This window comes from Phasianus colchicus, chromosome 32 (genome assembly GCF_987193195.1).
Source record: "Phasianus colchicus chromosome 32, bPhaCol1.hap1.1, whole genome shotgun sequence".
NCBI classification, from domain to species: Eukaryota; Metazoa; Chordata; class Aves; order Galliformes; family Phasianidae; genus Phasianus; species Phasianus colchicus.
Genome location: NC_143467.1, coordinates 3,088,536 through 3,108,745, shown reverse-complemented (window position 1 = coordinate 3,108,745; position 20,210 = coordinate 3,088,536). Strand labels below are relative to the sequence as shown.

The following is a 20,210-nucleotide window of genomic DNA, read 5'->3' as shown; positions in this document are numbered from 1 at the left end:
TCCTCGGGGCTGAGTCACTGGGAGGCCCCCAGTTGAGTCACTGGGAGGGACTGGGAGCGAGATAAGGACGGTCCGAGTGGCGGTTTATTAATTAACAGCGAAGTCGTTAATAACGGAAGGGACATTGGGGGGGGGGGGCGGAGGGGGGGGGGACGACACGAAGCCCCCCACCCCCCCCCACCCCTCCCCCCCTCCACCATGGGGGGGTGGTGGCACCGGGGGGGGGGGGGGGGCAGAGGTGACATGCGAGGAGGGCGATGGGGGTCCGAGGGGGGGTCCGGAGGGGGGGGGGTCAGGCCAGCGCCAGCACTGCGGGGACAACAAAAAGCTGTCACCACCCCCCTGTGCCCCCATTGACCCCATTGTGCCCCCACCGACCCCCCTGTGCCCCCAATGTCCCCACTGTCCCTTTGTGACCCACCAACCCCCCATGCCCCCAATGTCCCCAATGTCCCCACTGTCCCCTTTGTGCCCCCACTGACCCCCCCATTGCCCCCAATGTCCCCACTGTCCCCTTTGTGCCCCCACTGACCCCCCATTACCCCCAATGTCCTCATTGTCCCCACTGTCCCCTTTGTGCCCCCACTGACCCCATTACCCCCAATGCCCCCATTGCCCCCCATGTCCCCAATGTCCTCCATTCCCCCCAATGTCCCCATTACTGCCACTGCCCCCATTGCCCCCCACGTCCCCAATATTACCCCCATTACCACCAATGTCCCCCAATGCCCCCCATTCCCCCCACTGCCCCCATTCCCCCCAATGCCCCCATTACCCCCAATGTCCCCATTACTGCCATTGCCCCCACAGCCCCCATTACCTCCATTGCCCCCCCCATTACCCCATTACCCCCACTACCCCCATTCCCCCCAATGCCCCCATTGTCCCCCATATCCTCAATTGCCTCCATTACCCCCAATGCCCCCCATGTCCCCCCATGTCCCCCATTGCCCCCAATGTCCCCATTGCTCCCACTGCTCCCCATGTCCCCAATGTCCCCCATTCCCCCCAACGCCCCCAATGTCCCCATTCCCCCCATTGACCCCATTCTCCCCATTGCCCCCAATGTCCCTATTACCCCCATTGCCCCCCAATGCCCCCATTACCCCCTATTACCCCCTATTGTGCCCAATGTCCCCATTGTCCCCATGCCCTCCATTGCCCCCATTACCCCCAATGTCCCCACTGTCCCCATTGCCCCCCAATGTCCCCCATTACTCCTAATGTCCCCCAATACCCCCATTACCCCCCATTACCCCCAATGTCCCTATTGTCCCCAATGTCCCCATTGTCCCCATTCCCTCCATTGCCCCCATTGCTCCCAATGTCCCCACTGCCCCCATTACCCCCAATGTCCCTATTGTCCCCAATGTCCCCATTCCCTCCATTGCCCCCATTCCCCCCAATGTCCCCCACTGGCCCCATTCCCCCCATTGTCCCCATTCCCCCCACTGTCCCCCACTGTCCCCCATTACCCCATTACTCCCAATGTCCCCCAATGTCCCCATTACCCCCCATTACCCCCAATGTCCCTATTGTCCCCAATGTCCCCATTGTCCCCATTCCCTCCATTGCCCCCATTGCCCCCAATGTCCCCACTGCCCCCATTGTCCCCCAATGTCCCCCATTACCCCATTACTCCCAATGTCCCCCAATGTCCCCCATTACCCCCAATGTCCCCATTCCCCCCATTCCCCCCACTGTCCCCCAATGTCCCCCATTACCCCATTACTCCCAATGTCCCCAATGTCCCCATTACCCCCCATTACCCCCAATGTCCCTATTGTCCCCAATGTCCCCATTCCCTCCATTGCCCCCATTGCCCCCAATGTCCCCACTGCCCCCATTCCCCCCATTGTCCCCCAATGTCCCCCATTACCCCCAATGTCCCCACTGCCCCCATTCCCCCCATTGTCCCCCAATGTCCCCCATTACCCCATTACTCCCAATGTCCCCAATGTCCCCATTCCCCCCATTGCCCCCAATGTCCCCATTGCCCCCATTCCTCCCAATGCCCCCATTTCCTCCATTGCCCCCATTACCCCCAATGTCCCCATTGTCCCCACTGCCCCCATTCCCCCCAATGTCCCCAATCCCTCCAATGCCCCCAACGTCCCCATTGCCCCCATTGTCCCCATTGCTCCCAACGTCCCCATTGTCCCCAATGCTCCCATTCCCTCCATTGCCCCCCCTTGTCCCCAATGTCCCGATTGCCCCCATTGCCTCCTATGTCCCCAATGTCCCCATTACCCCCAATGTCCCCATTACCCCCAACGCCCCCATTGTCCCCGTTGCCCCCAACGCCCCCATTGTCCCCCAGTGTCCCCAGCGATGTCCCCGCACCACTCAGCGCCTCCTGGGCGAAATATTTCACGTCCACATCTTGGTCCTGCGTCAGCTTCTCCAGCACCGGCTTCACCTCGTTCTGCAGCGTGCTGGGGGGGCACGGGGGGGACAGCAGTGTCACCAGGGGGGGGGTTGGGGGGGGAGATGGGAGTGACATCAATGTCACCATGAGGGGGAAGATGGGGGTGACATCAGTGTCACCGGGGGGGGAGTTGGGGGGGAAGATGGGGGTGACATCAGTGTCACCATGGGGGGTTTGGGGGAGGGGGAGATGGGGGTGACATCAGTGTCACCGGGGGGGAATTTGGGGGGGGGAGATGGGGGTGACGTCAGTGTCACCATGGGGGGTTTGGGGGGGGGGAGGGGGAGACAGGGGTGACATCAGTGCCACCGGGGGGGGAATTTGGGGGGGGGAGAGGGGGGTGATGTCAGTGTCACCAGGGGGGGGGTTGGGGGGGAAGATGGGGGTGATGTCAGTGTCACTATGGGGGGTTTGGGGGGGGAGATGGGGGTGACATCAGTGTCACCGGGGGGGGAATTTGGGGGGGGGAGATGGGGGTGATGTCAGTGTCACCAGGGGGGGGTTTGGGGGGGAGAGAGAGGGTGACATCAGTGCCACCGGGGGGGGAATTTGGGGGGGGGAGATGGGGGTGATGTCAGTGTCACCAGGGGGGGGGTTGGGGGGGAGAGAGGGGGTGACATCAGTGTCACCATGGGGGGTTGGGGGGGAAGTTGGGGGTGACGTCAGTGTCACCGGGGGGGGATTTTGGGGGGGGGAGATGGGGGTGACATCTGTGTCACCAGGGGGGGGTTGGGGGGGGGACATGGGGGTGACATCAGAGTCACCATGGGGGGCTTGGGGGGGGAAGTGGGGTTGACATCAGTGTCCCTATGGGGGAGTTTGGGGGGGGGGGGGGACATGGGGGTGACATGGCTGTCCCCCAAGGGGGGTCTGGAGGTGACAACAGTGTCCCCAAAGGGGGGGCTTGCGGGTGACATCAGTGTCCCCAAGGAGGGATTTGGGGGGGGACCATCGCCATCCCCAAGGGGGGGTTGAGGAGACACAGGGGTGACATGGCTGCCCCCAAAGGGGGGTGACATCAGGGTCCCCAAGGGGGAGTTTGGGGGGGGGGACCATCGCCATCCCCAAGGGGGGATTGAGGAGACACAGGGGTGACATCAGTGACCCCAAGGGGGGTTCAGGGGTGACATCGGTGTCCCCAAGGGGGGGTTTGGGGGGGGGGGACCATCACCCTCCCCAAGGGGGGGTTGAGGAGACACAGGGGTGGCATGGCTGCCCCCAAATTGGGGTGACACCAGTGTCCCCAAGGGGGTTTTGAGGGGACCATCGCCATCCCCAAGGGGGGTTGAGGAGACACAGGGGTGACATCAGTGACCCCAAGGAGGGTTTGGGGGTGACATCAGTGTCCCCAAGGGGGGTTGGGGGGATGCAGGGGTGACATGGCTGCCCCCAAAGGGGGGTGACATCACTGTCCTCAAGGGGGGGTTTGGGGGAGGGACCATTGCCATCCCCAAGGGGGGGTTGAGGAGACACAGGGGTGACATCAGACCCCAAGGGGGGTTCAGGGGTGACATCGGTGTCCCCAAGGGGGGGGGTCTGGTGCCCCCACCTGCTGTCCAGGATGGGCCCGATGCGCTGCAGCGATTTGGCCACGTTGAAACGCACGTTGGCCACGGCGTCGGCCGCCATCCGCAGCACCGTGGGCAGCATCTGCTTGGTGGTGATCTCCTGCCCGCACACCTCCGACAGCACCTGGGGGGGTCGTGGGGTCAGCGGGGGGGTCGTGGGGTCAATGGGGCCAATGGGGCCATTGTGCGGCCATCATGGGCCAACAGGGACAGCATGGGGCCAATGGGGCCATTGTGGGGCCAACAGGGACGTCATGGGGCCAATGGGGTCACCATGGGGTCAATGAGGATGCTGTGGGGCCAATGGGGCCATTGTGGGGCCAATGGGGACGTCATGGGGCCAATGGGGCCACCATGGGGTTAATGAGGATGCTGTGGGGCCAATGGGGCCATTGTGGGGCCAACAGGGATGTCATGGGGCCAATGGGGCCACCATGGGGTCAACAGGGATGTCGTGGGGCCAATGGGGCCATTGTGGGGCCAACGGGGATGTCATGGGGCCAATGGGGCCACCATGGGGTCAATAGGGATGTCGTGGGGCCAATGGGGCCATTGTGGGGCTAATGGGGCCACCATGGGGTCAATGAGGATGTCGTGGGGCCAATGGGGCCATTGTGGGGCCATCATGGGGCCAACAGGGCCATCATGGGGCCAATGGGGCCACCATGAGGTCAATGAGGATGTCATGGGGCCAATGGGGCCACCGTGGGGTTAAGGAGAATGTCGTGGGGCCAATGGGGACATTGTGGGGCCAATGAGGATGTCATGGGACCAATGGGGCCAATGGGGATGTCATGGGGCCAACGGGGATGTTGTGGGGCCATCATGGTGTCAACAGGGCCATCGTGGGTCCAATAGGGCCACCACGGTGCCACACGGGGCCAATAGGGCCACCACAGTGCCACATGGTGCCAATAGGGCCACCACGATGCCATACGGGGCCAATAGGGCCATCGTGGGGCCAATAGGGCTGTCAAAAGGCCAGTAAGGCCACCACAGTGCCATATGGGGCCAATAGGGCCACCACAGTGCCACATGGGGCCAATAGGGCCACGACGGTGCCATATGGGGCCAATAGGGCCACCATGGTGCCAATAGGGCCACCACAGTGCCATATGGGGCCAATAGGGCCACCATGGTGCCAATAGGGCCACCATGGGGCCACATGGGGCCAATAGGGCCACCACGGTGCCATATGGGGCCAATAGGGCCATCGTGGGGCCAATAGGGCTGTCAAAGGGCCAATAGGGCCATCGTGGGGCCAATAGAGCTGTCATGGTGCCATACGGGGCCAACAGGGCCACCATGGGGCCAGTAGGGCCACCACGGCGGCAGCGGGGCGGGCTCACGTTGATGCAGAAGAGCGTGGTCATGCGGTGCAGGTAGTTGGGGTCGGTGGCCATGGCCAGCACCTTGGGCACGATGGTGCCCTGCGCCCAGTCCTGCCCGAAGCGCTCCACCAGTTTGCGCAGGTTGCTGGTGGCCGCTTCCCGGATGGCGTACACTGCGGGGCACCGGTACGGACCAGTAAGGACCAGTATGGCCAGTACGGGCCAGGACGGGCCAGTACGGACCAGTACGGGCCAGCAAGGACCAGTACGGACCAGTATGGGCCAGTATGACCAGTACGGGCCAGTACGGACCAGTACGGACCAGTATGGCCAGTACGGATCAGTAAGGACCAGTACAGACCAGTAAGGACCAGTATGGCCAGTACGGGCCAGTACGACCAGTATGGGCCAGTACAGACCAGTACGTATCAGTACAGGCCAATACGGACCAGTAAGGACCAGTATGGCCAGTACGGGCCAGTACGACCAGTATGACCAGTACGGGCCAATATGGGCCAGTACGGGCCAGTATGACCAGTACGGATCAGTATGGCCAGTACGGACCAGTAAGGACCAGTATGGCCAGTACAGGCCAGTACGACCAGTATGGGCCAGTACAGACCAGTACGTATCAGTACAGGCCAATATGGACCAGTAAGGACCAGTATGGCCAGTACGGGCCAGTACGGCCAGTATGACCAGTACGGGCCAATATGGACCAGTACGGGCCAGTATGGGCCAGTACGGGCCAGTATGACCAGTACGGACCAGTACAACCAGTACAGACCAGTACGGACCATCCAAAGCCCCGCTGCTCCCAGTTCTTCTCGCTCTGTTCTACTGCCCCATCCCAGTGCTCCCAGTACCCTCCCAGTACCCTCCCAGCAGCCCCAAGTCCCCTCCCAGTGTCTTCCCAGTACTCCCAGTGCCCTCCCAGTGCCCTCCCAGTGCCCTCCCAGTACTCCATTGCCCTTCCAGTGCCCTCCCAGTAGCCCCAAGTCCCCTCCCAGTGCCCTCCAGTAGCCCCCAGTGCCCTCCCAGTAGCCCCAAGTCCCCTCCCAATGCTCCCAGTGCCCTCCCAGTGCCCCCAGTGCCCCCCCAGTGCCCTCCCAGTCTCCCCCAGTTGCCTCACCATGGTCCACCAGCCAGGCCATGCACAGCGAGTTCAGCTTCTCGTCAAAGAACTCCACGCCCTGCACGAAACCAGTGCTCCCAGTACAGACCAGTACCGCACAGAAATAGCTGCAGCACCTCCCAGCATGCCCCAGTCCCTCCCAGTCTGTCCCAGCGCCCTCCCAGTGCTCCATCCCCCTCCCAGTATCCCTCAATCCTTCCCAGTCCATCTCAGTCCCCCCACCAAGCACTCCATCCCCTTCCCAGTGCCTCCCAGTCCTTCCCAGTACCCACCAAAAGTGCCCAATCCCCCTCCCAGTCCCTCCCAGTCCATCCCAGTGCCCCCTCCAAGCACTCCATCCCCCTCCCAGTCTCTTCCAGTCCCTCCCAGTGCCCCCACCAAGCACTCCATCCCCCTCCCAGTCTCTTCCAGTCCCTCCCAGTGCCCCCACCAAGCACTCCATCCCCCTCCCAGTCCCTCCCAGTCTCTCCCAGTCCCTCCCAGTGCCCCCACCAAGCACTCCATCCCCCTCCCAGTCTCTTCCAGTCCCTCCCAGTGCCCCCACCAAGCACTCCATCCCCCTCCCAGTCTCTTCCAGTCCCTCCCAGTGCCCCCACCAAGCACTCCATCCCCCTCCCAGTCCCTCCCAGTCCCTCCCAGTCCCCCCACCAAGCATTCCATTCTCCTCCCAGTCCCTCCCAGTCTCTCCCAGTCCCTCCCAGTCCCCACACCAATCTCTCCACCCCCCTCCCAATCCCTCCCAGTCCCTCTCATTCCCTCCCACTGCCCCCTCCAAGCACTCCACCCCCCTCCCAGTCCCTCCCAGTGCCCCCCAAAAGTGCTCAATCCCCCTCCCAGTGCCCCCACCAAGCACTCCATCCCCCCTCCCAGTCCCTCCCAGTCCTTCCCAGTCCCTCCCACTGCCCCCTCCAAGCACTCCATCCCCCTCCCAGTCCCTCCCAGTCCTTCCCAGTCCCTCCCACTGCCCCCCACCAAGCACTCCATCCCCCCTCCCAGTCCCTCCCAGTCCTTCCCAGTCCCTCCCACTGCCCCCTCCAAGCACTCCATCCCCCTCCCAGTCCCTCCCAGTCTCTCCCATTCCCTCCCAGTGCCCCCACCAAGCACTCCATCCCCCTCCCAGTCCCTCCCAGTCTCTCCCAGTCCCTCCCAGTGCCCCCACCAAGCACTCCATCCCCCTCCCAGTCCTTCCCAGTCCCTCCCACTGCCCCCACCAAGCACTCCATCTCCTTCCCAGTTCCTCCCAGTCCCTCCCAGTGCCCCCACCAAGCATTCCATTCTCCTCCCAGTCCCTCCCAGTCTCTCCCAGTCCCTCCCAGTCCCCACACCAAGCATTCCATTCTCCTCCCAGTCCCTCCCAGTCTCTCCCAGTCCCTCCCAGTCCCCACACCAATCTCTCCACCCCCCTCCCAATCCCTCCCAGTCCCCTCCCATTCCCTCCCAGTCCCCCCACCAAGCACTCCACCCCCCTCCCAGTCCCTCCCAGTCCTTCCCAGTCCCTCCCACTGCCCCCTCCAAGCACTCCATCCCCCTCCCAGTCCCTCCCAGTCCTTCCCAGTCCCTCCCACTGCCCCCCACCAAGCACTCCATCCCCCCTCCCAGTCCCTCCCAGTCCTTCCCAGTCCCTCCCACTGCCCCCTCCAAGCACTCCATCCCCCTCCCAGTCCCTCCCAGTCTCTCCCAGTCCCTCCCAGTGCCCCCACCAAGCACTCCATCCCCCTCCCAGTCCTTCCCAGTCCCTCCCACTGCCCCCACCAAGCACTCCATCTCCTTCCCAGTTCCTCCCAGTCCCTCCCAGTGCCCCCACCAAGCATTCCATTCTCCTCCCAGTCCCTCCCAGTCCCCACACCAAGCATTCCATTCTCCTCCCAGTCCCTCCCAGTCTCTCCCAGTCCCTCCCAGTCCCCACACCAATCTCTCCACCCCCCTCCCAATCCCTCCCAGTCCCTCTCATTCCCTCCCACTGCCCCCTCCAAGCACTCCACCCCCCTCCCAGTCCCTCCCAGTGCCCCCCAAAAGTGCTCAATCCCCCTCCCAGTGCCCCCACCAAGCACTCCATCCCCCCTCCCAGTCCCTCCCAGTCCTTCCCAGTCCCTCCCACTGCCCCCTCCAAGCACTCCATCCCCCTCCCAGTCCCTCCCAGTCTCTCCCATTCCCTCCCAGTCCCCCCACCAAGCACTCCACCCCCCTCCCAGTCCCTCCCAGTCCTTCCCAGTCCCTCCCACTGCCCCCACCAAGCACTCCATCCCCCTCCCAGTCCCTCCCATTCCCTCCCAGTCCCTCCCAGTCCTCCCACCAAGCATTCCATTCTCCTCCCAGTCCTTCCCAGTCCCTCCCACTGCCCCCTCCAAGCACTCCACCCCCCTCCCAGTCCCTCCCAGTCCCTCCCAGTCCCTCCCAGCCCCTCCCAGCGCCCCCAGCCCCCGCAGTGCCCACCAGCTGCCCTGCCAGCAGAGGCATGTACTCGATGATGGCCAGGCGCACGCGCCACTTGGCGTCCTCCGCCAGCTCCACGATGGCGGGCAGCAGGGACTGCGAGAGCTGCCGGATGCCGATCACCTCGTTGACGCAGTCCAGGTTGGAGATGATGTTCAGCCTCACCTCGGGGCACTGCGGGGTCACAGTGTCACCCAGCGTCACCCAGCGTCACCCAGCGTCACCCAGACAGCTGGGACAGCCATCCCTCCCTCCCCCCCCTCGAGTCCTGCCATGGAGCTGCCCCACATCCCCACCCTCACAGCCCACAGCCCACTCTGTGTCCCCATTCCACATCTCCGTGTCCCCATCCCATGTCCCCATGTCCCCCTTTCCCCACCCCGTGTCCCCATTCCACATCCCCAGGTCCCCACTGTGTCCCCATCCCATGTCCCCCTATCCCCACCCTGTGTCACCATCCCATGTCCCCCTCTCCCCACCCATGTCCCAATCCTGTGTTCCTGTGTCCTCACCCCACATCCCCAGGTCCCCACCCTGTGTCCTCAGCCCATGTCCCCCAATCCCCACCCTGTGTCCCCATCCCATGTCCCTGTGTCCCCCTCCCATATCCCCCTCTCCCCACCCTGTGTCCCCAACCCAATTTTTCCCCCAATCCCCACCCCATGTCCCCATCCCACATCCCCAAGTCCCCACCCTGTGTCCCCATCCCATGTCCCTGTGTCCCCATCCCATGTCCCCCTATCCCCACCCATGTCCCCATCCCATGTCCCCCTCTCCACACCCCACATCCCCAGGTCCTCACCTTGTGTCCCCATCACATGTCCCCGTGTCCCCATCCCATGTCCCCCTCTCCCCACCCTGTGCCCCCATCCCATGTCCCCCTCTCTTCATCCTGTGTCCCCATCCCATATCCCCATGTCCCCAACCCAACTGTACGCCTATCCCCACCCTGTGTCCCCAGCTCATGTCCCCGTGTCCCCATTCTCTGTCCCCCTCTCCCCACCCTGTGTCCCCAGTCCATGTCTCCATGTCCCCATCCCACATCCCCAAGTCCCCACTCTATGTCCCCATCCCATGTCCCTGTGTCCCCATCCCATGTCCCCCTACCCCCACCCCGTGTCCCCCTCCCATGTCCCCTACCCCCACCCTGTATCCCCAACCTGATTGTCCCCCCAATCCCTACTCCATGTCCCCATCCCATGTCCCCTACCCCCACCCTGTGTCCCCATCCCATGTCCCCCTGTCCCCATTCCATGTCCCCCTCTCCCCATTCCATGTCCCCCTCTCCCCACCCTGTGCCCCCATCCCATGTCCCCTACCCCCACCCTGTGTCCCCAACCTGATTGCCCCCCCCAGTCCCCCATCCCATGCCCCCAATCCCACCCTGCGTCCCCCTCCCACACCCCTCACCCCCACCCCGCATCCCCAACCCGACTTCCCCCAACCCCCACCCCATCCATCCCCCCACCCCCACCCCGTTCCCCCACCTCCGCCCCCCATCTCCCTGCGTTGCCATCACCCCCCCACCCCCCCGGGACCCCCACCTCATCCTTCAGCTGCGCCAGGAACAGAGGCAGGAGATGCTCCACGGTGTTGTCCTTCCCCAGGATGGGGGACAACCCCATAATGACGGACGCCAGCGCCGATTTCACGTGCTGGTTGGCATCTGACACCAATTCCTGGGGGGGGCAGCCAGCGCTGTGACACCCCCAGCAGCACCCAGGGGTGCCCCCACACCCCCCCCCCACCCAATAACCCTACCTTAATACAGGGCAGGATCTGACCCATGATGACGGCCTCGCGGCAGTCGGGGGATAAATTCTCACAAAATTCTACAAAACAATGGGGTCGTATGGGGTCATATGGGGTCATGGGGACAGATGGACGTCCCTGCGACCCCATGGGGGGGGAGGATGGGGGGCAGCGCTGACCTTTGACCTTATGGGATGCGGCCGCCCGCACCTCGGCCTCGCAGTCCTTCATCAGGTTCTGGAAGGCGCCCACCAGGTCCGTCTTGGTGATCTCTGGACCCACGGCTTTCTGTAGCTGGGGGGGGGTAAAAAGGGTTGGGGGGGGGTCAGCGTGGGGGTCATTGGGGTCAAATTGGGTGGACCAAAAGGGAAATGGGGGGGGGTCAGATGGGGTGGTCCAAAAAGGAGATATAGGGGTCAATGTGGGGGGCGTTGGGGTCAGATGGGGGGGCCCAAAAAGGAGATGTGGGGGGGTCAATGTGGGGGGCGTTGGGGTCAGATGTGGGGGCCCAAAAAGATGTGTGTGGGGGTCAATGTGGGGGGTGTTGGGGTCAGATGGGGGGGCCCAAAAAGGAGATGTGGGGGGGTCAGATAGGGTGGTCCAAAAAGGAGATTTGGGGGTCATATGGAGGTCATTGGGGTCAGGAAGTGCTGCAGGTCTGGGGTCAGCATGGGGGTCACTGGGGTGAAACTGGGTGCCCCAAAAAGGAAATGTGGGGGAGGGCATCAGCATGGGGGTCACCGGGGTCAGACGGGGTGGCCCAATAGGGACATGAGGGGGGGTCAGTGTGGGGGTCACTGGGGTCAGACGGGGAGGCCAAAAAGGGACATGAGGGGGGGTCAATGTGGGGGTCATTGGGGTCAGATGGGGGTGGCCCAAAAAGGAGATGTGGGGGGGTCAGATGGGGGTCATTGGGGTCAGGAAGTGCTGCAGGTCTGGGGTCAGCATGGGGGTCACTGGGGTGAAACTGGGTGCCCCAAAAAGGAAATGTGGGGGAGGGCATCAGCATGGGGGTCACTGGGGTCAGACGGGGTGACCCAATAGGGACATGAGGGGGGGTCAGTGTGGGGGTCACTGGGGTCAGACGGGGAGGCCAAAAAGGGACATGAGGGGGGGTCAATGTGGGGGTCATTGGGGTCAGACGGGGTGGCCCAATAGGGACATGAGGGGGGGTCAATGTGGGGGTCACTGGGGTCAGACGGGGTGGCCCAATAGGGACGTATGGGGGGTCAGGATGCACATAGGGGCAACAAGCACGGCTTAAGGCTCACAGCGGGGTCAGGGGACACACGGGGAGGGTCACCCTGAGGGGAGGGGGGAAGACAGAAACGCCCCCAGACGCCCCTTCCTCCCTCCCCCCCCCCCCCCTTGGGGGTCCGCATCCCGGCGCCGCCCACCTCGGTGAATTTGTCTGCCACCATGTAACGGACGCGCCAGGATTTGTCCTCGGCCGCCTGGCGCAGGGTGGGCATCACCAGGGCCTCCAGGTCCTCCTGGGGCAGCAGCTGGGCGATGTTGACACACGCCTCCACCGCCAGCAGCCGCACCGAGTCCTGGGGGACGGGGCTGTCAGGGGGGGGCGGCGGGGGGAGCACAGGGAGCAGCCCGGCCCGTCGTCATCACCTGCTGCCACCCCATCCCATCCCATCATCACCTGCTGCCACCCCATCCCATCCCATCCCATCCCATCCCATCCCATCCCATCCCATCCCATCCCCACCTGCTGCCACCCCATCCCATCCCACCGTCACCTGCTGCCACCCCATCCCATCCCATCCCATCCCATCATCACCTGCTGCCACCCCATCCCATCCCATCCCATCCCATCATCACCTGCTGCCACCCCATCCCATCCCATCCCATCATCACCTGCTGCCACCCCATCCCATCCCATCCCATCCCATCCCATCATCACCTGCTGCCACCCCATCCCATCCCATCCCATCATCACCTGCTGCCACCCCATCCCATCCCATCCCATCCCATCATCACCTGCTGCCACCCCATCCCATCCCATCCCATCCCATCCCATCCCCACCTGCTGCCATCCCATCCCATCCCATCCCCACCTGCTGCCACCCCATCCCATCCCATCCTCACCTGCTGCCATCCCATCCCATCCCATCCCATCCCATCCCATCCCATCCCATCCCATCCCATCCCATCCCATCATCACCTGCTGCCACCCCATCCCATCCCATCCCATCCCATCCCATCCCCTGCCCCCATCCCACCCCATTCCTTGCCCCCATCCCATTCCTTGCCCCCATCCCATCCCCTGCCCCCATCCCACCCCATTCCTTGCTCCCATCCATCCCCACTCCATCCCACCCCATCCCCTGCCCCCATCCCACCCCATTCCTTGCTCCCATCCCATTCCCTGTCTTCATCCCCATCCACCCCCATCCCATCCCACCCCATCCCCTGCCTCCATCCCACCCCATTCCTTGCCCCCATCCCATCCCTTGCCCCCATCCCATCCCCTGCCCCCATCCCACCCCATTCCTTGCCCCCATCCCACCCCATCCCCTGCCCCCATCCATCCCCACTCCATCCCATCCCATCTCCAGCCCCCATCCCACCCCATCCCTTGCCCCCATCCCACCCCATCCCCTGCCCCCATCCATCCCCACTCCATCCCATCCCATCTCCAGCCCCCATCCCACCCCATCCCTTGCCCCCATCCCATCCCCTGCCCCCATCTCATCTCATCCCCTACCCCCATCCCACCCCACCCCATTCCTTGCCCCCATCCCATTCCCTGCCCTCATCCCCATCCACCCCCATCCTATTCCACCCCATCCCCCCACCCCCAGCCCCCCACCTGCTCGTCGGAGGCCAGGTTGGAGAACATGGGGATGATTTCGCTCTTGACGTGCTCCAGCTCCAGAACTTTGGCAAACTCTCCCAGCTTGGAGGCGGCGGCGCGGCGCACCATGGGGGTGTCGTCAGAGCACAGGTTGCGGAAATACCTGGGGGGGGGGACGGGGACAATTTGGGGAGGGGGGGGGGAAACGGGGACGACCCAGAGTTGAGGCCAGGCCACTCGAACCAAAGTCAGCCTGGGGGCAGTGGGGACGGTTTGGGGACGTTGGGGGCAGTTTGGGGACGGGCAGTGGGGTCAGCGTGGCCAAAAAGCCAAGCTGGGCAACGTGGGATTTGTCTGGAGCTGCTGCGGGGCCAACAAGGGCGGCTATGGGGCCACCAGGGATGGGTTGGGGCCACCACGGGTGGAATGGGGCCACCAGGGGTAGAATGGGGCCACCAGGGGATGGGCTGGGGCCACCAGGGGTGGAATGGGGCCACCAGGGGTGGCTATAGCACCAGCAGGAGTGGCTATGGGGCCACCAGGGATGGGCTGGGGCCACCAGGGATGGGTTGGGGCCACCAGGATTAACTATGGGGATGAGAAAAGATGGATTGGGGCCACCAAGAGCAGCTATGGGACCAGCAGGGGTGGCTATGGGATCACTAGGGGATGGAATGTTGCCACCAGGGATGGGTTGGGGCCACCAAGAGGTGGGTTGGGGCCACCAGGGGTGGCTATGGGGCCACCAGGGGATGGGTTGGGGTCACCAGGGGCGGCTATGGGGTCACCAGGGATGGGTTGGGGCCACCAGGGGCGGCCATGGGGTCACCAGGGGATGGGTTGGGGCCACCAGGGGTGGCTATAGGGTCACCAAAGGACGGGTTGGGGCCACCAGGGGCGGCTATGGGGTCACCAAGGGATGGGCTGGGGTCACCAGGGACAGCTATGGGGCCACCAGGGGATGGGTTGGGACCCCCAGGGGATGGGCTGGGGCCACCAGGGGCGGCTATGGGGTCACCAGGGATGGGTTGAGCCACCAGGGGATGGGTTGGGGCCATCAAGAGATGGGCTGGGGCCACCAGGGATAGCTATAGGGTCACCAAAGGATGGGTTGGGGCCACCAGGAGTAGCTATGGGGTCACCAAGGGATGCGTTGTGGCCACCAGGGAATGGGTTGGGACCCCCAGGGGTTGGGATGGGGTCACCAGGGGTGGCCATGGGGTCACCAAAGGATGGGTTGGGCCACCAGGGGTGGCCATGGGCTCACCAGGGGATGGGTTGGGGCCATCAAGAGATGGGCTGGGGCCACCAGGGACGGCTATGGGGCCACCAAAGGATGGGTTGGGGCCACCAGGGACGGCTATGGGGCCACCAAGGGATGGGTTGGGGCCACCAGGGGATGGGCTGGGGCCAACAGGGGATGGGTTGGGGTCACCAGGGGCGGCTATGGGGTCACCAGGGATGGGTTGGGGCCACCAGGGGTGGCCATGGGGTTACCAAGGGATGGATTGGGGCCACCAGGAGTAGCTATGGGGTCACCAAGGGATGCGTTGTGGCCACCAGGGAATGGGTTGGGACCCCCAGGGGTTGGGATGGGGTCACCAGGGGCGGCTATGGGGACACCAAGGGATGGGCTGGGGTCACCAGGGGATGGGCTGGGGTCACTAGGGGTGGCTATAGGGTCACCAGGGATGGGTTGGGGCCACCAGGGGTGGCGATGGGGTTACCAAGGGATGGATTGGGGCCACCAGGAGTAGCTATGGGGTCACCAAGGGATGCGTTGCGGCCACCAGGGAATGGGTTGGGACCCCCAGGGGTTGGGATGGGGCCACCAGGGACGGCTATGGGGACACCAAGGGATGGGCTGGGGTCACCAGGGGATGGGCTGGGGTCACTAGGGGTGGCTATAGGGTCACCAGGGATGGGTTGGGGCCACCAGGGGTGGCTATAGCGTCACCAAAGGATGGGTTGGGGCCACCAGGGGTGGCTATAGGGTCACCAAAGGATGGGCTGGGGTCACCAGGGACGGCTATGGGGTCACCAGGGATGGCTATGGGGTCACTCACTGCCGCAGCTCGGCCTTCACGGGGCTGGAAACGCGGGGGTAGCAGACGCTGAAGAGGCCGCAGGCGGAGGTGCGGGAGGTGAACCAGTCCCCCCCCGCCAGGCGCTTCACCAGCGGCACGAAGTGCCCCTCCAGGTCGGCGGGGGAATGCTCGTGGGACACGGCGCGCAGCGACTCCACCGCCTTGTCCCTCACCACCGTCTCCTCCACCGTGGCCAGGCTCTCCAGGGGGGGCTGAGGGGAACAATGGGCCCCTCAGGTGGGTGCTGAGCCCCCACCCAGAGCCCACAACACCAGGCGTCCCCCCTTAAGGGACCCCAACGGGGGCATGGGGCATAATGGGTCCATCAGGTGGGTGCTGACACCCTCCAGACCCCAGAAACCCACCCCTTCCCCTTTAAAGGACCCCAATGGGGGGCTTTTGGGGATAATGGACCCCTCAGGTGGGTGCTGACCCCCCCAGACCCCAGAAACCCACCCCTTCCCCCTTAAGGGACCCCAATGGGAGGCTTGGGGAATAAAGGGTCCATCAGGTGGGTGCTGACACCCTCCAGACCCCAGAAACCCACCCCTTCCCCCTTAAGAGACCCCAATGGGGGGCTGAGGGGAATAATGGGCCCCTCAGGTGGGTGCTGACCCCCCCCCAGAGCCCAACGCTGGGTCCTGACCCCCCCAGACCCCAGAAACCCATGCTTTTCCTCTTAAAGGACACCAATGTTTAGCTATAGGGAACAATGGACCCCTCAGGTGGGTGCTGACCCCCCCTCCCAGAGGCCCACAACCCCAGGCGTCCCCCCGTAAGGGACCCCAATATTTGGCTATGGGGAATAAAGGGCCCACCAGGTGGGTGCCCACAACCCCAGGCATCTCCCCTTAAGGAACCCCAATGGGTGACTGAGGGGAATAATGGGCCCCTCAGGTGGGTGCTGAGCCCCCACCCAGAGCCCACAACCCCAGGCGTCCCCCCTTAAGGGACCCCAACGGGGGCATGGGGCATAATGGGACCATCAGGTGGGTGCTGACACCCTCCAGACCCCAGAAATCCACCTCTTCCCCCTTAAAGGACCCCAATGGGGGGCTGAGGGGAATAATGGGCCCCTCAGGTGGGTCCTGACCCCCCCGAGAGCCCACAACCCCAGGCGTCCCCCCTTAAGGGACCCCAATGGGTGGCTGTGGGGAATAATGGGCCCCTCAGGTGGGTGCTGACCCCCCCCCAGAGCCGAATGCTGGGTCCTGACCCCCCCAGACCCCAAAAACCCATGCCCTCCCCCTTAAGGGACCCCAATGGGAGGCATGGGGCATAATGGGTCCATCAGGTGGGTGCTGACGCCCTCCAGACCCCAGAAACCCACCCCTTCCCCTTTAAAGGACCCCAATGGGGGGCTTTTGGGGATAATGGGCCCCTCAGGTGGGTGCTGACCCCCCCAGACCCCAGAAACCCACCCCTTCCCCTTTAAAGGACCCCAATGGGGGGCTTTTGGGGATAATGGACCCCTCAGGTGGGTGCTGACCCCCCCAGACCCCAGAAACCCACCCCTTCCCCCTTAAGGGACCCCAATGGGAGGCTTGGGGAATAAAGGGTCCATCAGGTGGGTGCTGACACCCTCCAGACCCCAGAAACCCATGCCTTCCCCCTTAAGAGACCCCAATGGGGGGCTGAGGGTGTCCCCCCGTAAGGGACCCCAATATTTGGCTATGGGGAATAAAGGGCCCACCAGGTGGGTGCCCACAACCCCAGGCATCTCCCCTTAAGGGACCCCAATGGGTGACTGAGGGGAACAATGGGCCCCTCAGGTGGGTGCTGAGCCCCCACCCAGAGCCCACAACCCCAGGCGTCCCCCCTTAAGGGACCCCAATGGGTGGCTGTGGGGAATAATGGGACCATCAGGTGGGTCCTGACCCTCCCACCCCAGGCATCCCCTCTTAAGGGACCCCAATGGGGGGATGTAGGGAATAAGGGGTCCCTCAGGTGGGTGCTCACCCCCCCCCAGAGCCCAATGCTAGGTCCTGACCCCCCAGACCCCAAAAACCCATGCCCTCCCCCTTAAGAGACCCCAATGGGGGGCATGGGGCATAATGGGCCCATCAGGTGGGTGCTGACGCCCTCCAGACCCCAGAAACCCACCCCTTCCCCCTTAAAAGACCCCAATGGGGGGGCATGGGGGATAATGGGCCCATCAGATGGGTGCTGACCCCCCCCAGAGCCCAAGGGTGGGTGCCGACCCTCCCGGACCCCAGAAACCCATCCCTTCCCCTTTCAGGGACCCCAACTGGGGGATGTGGGGAATAATGGGACCACCAGGTGGGTCCTGACTCCCCCCCAGAGCCCACAGCCCCACGTGTCCCCCTTGAAGGACCCCAACGGAGCCTGAGGTGGACCTCATCCCTACCCCCCCCCCAGGTGTCCCCACATCCCACCCAAATACAGCACTGACCCCCCCCCAACCCTCAGATGCCCGCACATCCCACCCAAATACAGCACTGACCCCCCCCCCAACCCTTAGATGCCCCCACATCCCACCCAAATACAACACTGACCCCCCCCCAACCCTCAGACACCCCCACATCCCACCCAAATACAGCACTGACCCCCCCCCAACCCTCAGACACCCCCACATCCCACCCAAATACAGCACTGACCCCCCCCCAACCCTCAGATGCCCGCACATCCCACCCAAATACAGCACTGACCCCCCCCCCAACCCTTAGATGCCCCCACATCCCACCCAAATACAACACTGACCCCCCCCCAACCCTCAGACACCCCCACATCCCACCCAAATACAGCACTGACCCCCCCCCAACCCTCAGACACCCCCACATCCCACCCAAATACAGCACTGACCCCCCCCCAACCCTCAGACACCCCCACATCCCACCCAAATACAGCACTGACCCCCCCCCAACCCTCAGACACCCCCACATCCCACCCAAATACAGCACTGACCCCCCCCGACCCTCAGATGCCCCCACACCCCACCCAAATACAGCACTGACCCCCCCACCAACCCTCAGACGCCCCCACATCCCACCCAAATACAGCACTGACCCCCCCCCCAACCCTCAGATGCCCCCACATCCCACACAAATACAGCACTGACCCCCCCCAACCCTCAGATGCCCCCACACCCCACCCAGGCACAGCACTGACCCCCCCCCAAACACCCCAATGCCCCCATACGACTCTCTACTCTCAATATCCCCCCCCCCCCCGTGCCCCACCCCCAAAATCCCCCCCTGCCCCCAACTATAACCCCCAAAATCCCATGATCGAGGATGGTGGGGGTGTCGAGAAGGGCTCTGAGCCATTTAGGATCGGGGGGTTTGGTTTTTTTTTTTGGGGGGGGGAGGGTTCCATACCAGCAAACAGTGGACGAACTCCGGCCCCCCCACGAGGGCAGTGAAGGTGCCCAGCTGCTCTGCCAGCGCCAGCAGCACCTCGTCCTCATCGTAGATCGTGTCTGGAAAGGCGGAGGGGGGGGGGGGGAAAGCTTTATGGCATCGCCTGGACGACCCCACCCCACCGTGTGCCCCCCCCACACACACCATCGGTGCCCCCCCCCTCACCCGTCAGGAAAGGCAGGAGCTCGCTGCGGGTGCGCTCCACGCCCAGCGCCAGCGCGATGGTCGACAGCTTCTTGATGCTGTTCAGACGGAGCTGGGGGGCGGGGGGGGGTTAAAATGGGTCGGGGGGGGGTGGGGGTCACGTGGCGATGCTGAGATGCTGACCCCCCCCCCCCACCACCCCCCAGGAGGAGCCCAAATGGAACCTAGAGGAGCCCAAACGGATCGCGGAGGGCGCAAATTCCCCCCCCCCCCCCCCCCAAAAAGGGGGTGGGAGGGGGGGGGCAAAATCGACCCGTGCGGGTGCGAAACCCGCACGTGGGGGGCAGCGGGGAGCGAGCCGCCCCCTCCCCACGCCGCAGCCAATCGGCAGCGTCGTCTCATGGCTGCGCGGCAGCACTGCGGCAGACGGAGCCCACCCATTGGTCGCCCCGCAGCCCCCCGCCGCGGTTGTCCCGCGCTCTCTGATTGGTCGCTGCCCGGCTCTCAGCGGCGCTCTTCCCCGCCGCATGGGGGCGCTGAGGAGAAGCGGGGCGCTCTCGTCCCCGCTCTGTGGTGAAGCGGCGGACCAATCAAAGCCCCGCTTACAGAATGAATGGGCGCTGCGAGCAAATCCGCGCGCGCCTCTCATTCCCACCGCCGTCGGGACGAAGCGAGCTCCGCGCCATGAAACGCCGCCGCCCCACCGGCACCGTCAAGGCCGCCGTTACGTCTGGGTGGCAGAGCGGCGGATCGGAGGTACGGAGAGAGCCCGGAACCGGTCGGGCGAAGCCTGGAGCCGCCCTTCGGTACCTGCACGTCCTCGTTGCGGAGCTCGTCGATGAGCACGGCGATGGGGTAGAGCGAATCGTCGCCGTCCGCCGCCGCCATCTTCCCCTCCTCCGGCTCTGAGAGGGCTGTACGGGGTCGACCGCACCGCCCCTGCAGGGGCCGCGCCGCGCTCTCATTGGTCGCCGCGTGCAGGCGGCGCCGCCTATTGGCTGCGCTTTGATGACGTCACGCGAGAGGAAACCCGCAGCGCGAGAGGCGGGGACTGCCGCCGTAACCACGCCCACCCCTTTCATCCATTGGTCAGATGTTTGCATACGCAGCGGTGATTGGCTGCAGTGCCGGCGCGGGGCGGGG

At 64.5% G+C, this 20,210-nt stretch overlaps 1 protein-coding gene across 1 annotated transcript; it reads right to left on the bottom strand.

The window, feature by feature from the left end:
• Positions 1 to 221: 221 nt before the first annotated feature.
• PPP2R1A (protein phosphatase 2 scaffold subunit Aalpha) lies at positions 222 to 20,034 on the bottom strand. The gene is made up of 15 exons (XM_090127962.1): positions 19,878 to 20,034; positions 19,089 to 19,179; positions 18,882 to 18,982; positions 15,523 to 15,755; positions 13,472 to 13,619; positions 12,045 to 12,200; positions 10,827 to 10,941; positions 10,657 to 10,727; positions 10,440 to 10,574; positions 8,896 to 9,069; positions 6,460 to 6,520; positions 5,346 to 5,500; positions 3,978 to 4,120; positions 2,344 to 2,435; positions 222 to 309 (listed from the first exon to the last, which is right to left on the bottom strand). Exons 1-15 carry the CDS (start codon positions 19,953 to 19,955, stop codon positions 293 to 295), a joined length of 1,770 nt encoding a protein of 589 aa, XP_089984088.1. The 5' UTR covers positions 19,956 to 20,034; the 3' UTR covers positions 222 to 292.
• Positions 20,035 to 20,210: the final 176 nt, after the last annotated feature.

What these genes read in the sequence shown, in the direction of transcription:
- PPP2R1A (XM_090127962.1), bottom strand. Translation starts at nt 19,955, where the DNA reads ATGGCGGCGGCGGACGGCGACGATTCGCTCTACCCCATCGCCGTGCTC. An exon ending in ACCTGGCCTCCGACGAGCAG is followed by an intron (nt 12,201 to 13,471) that starts GTGGGGGGCTGG and finishes CCCGTCCCCCAG; the next exon opens with GACTCGGTGCGGCTGCTGGC. An exon ending in TGGCGCAGCTGAAGGATGAG is followed by an intron (nt 9,070 to 10,439) that starts GTGGGGGTCCCG and finishes GTGACCCCGCAG; the next exon opens with TGCCCCGAGGTGAGGCTGAA.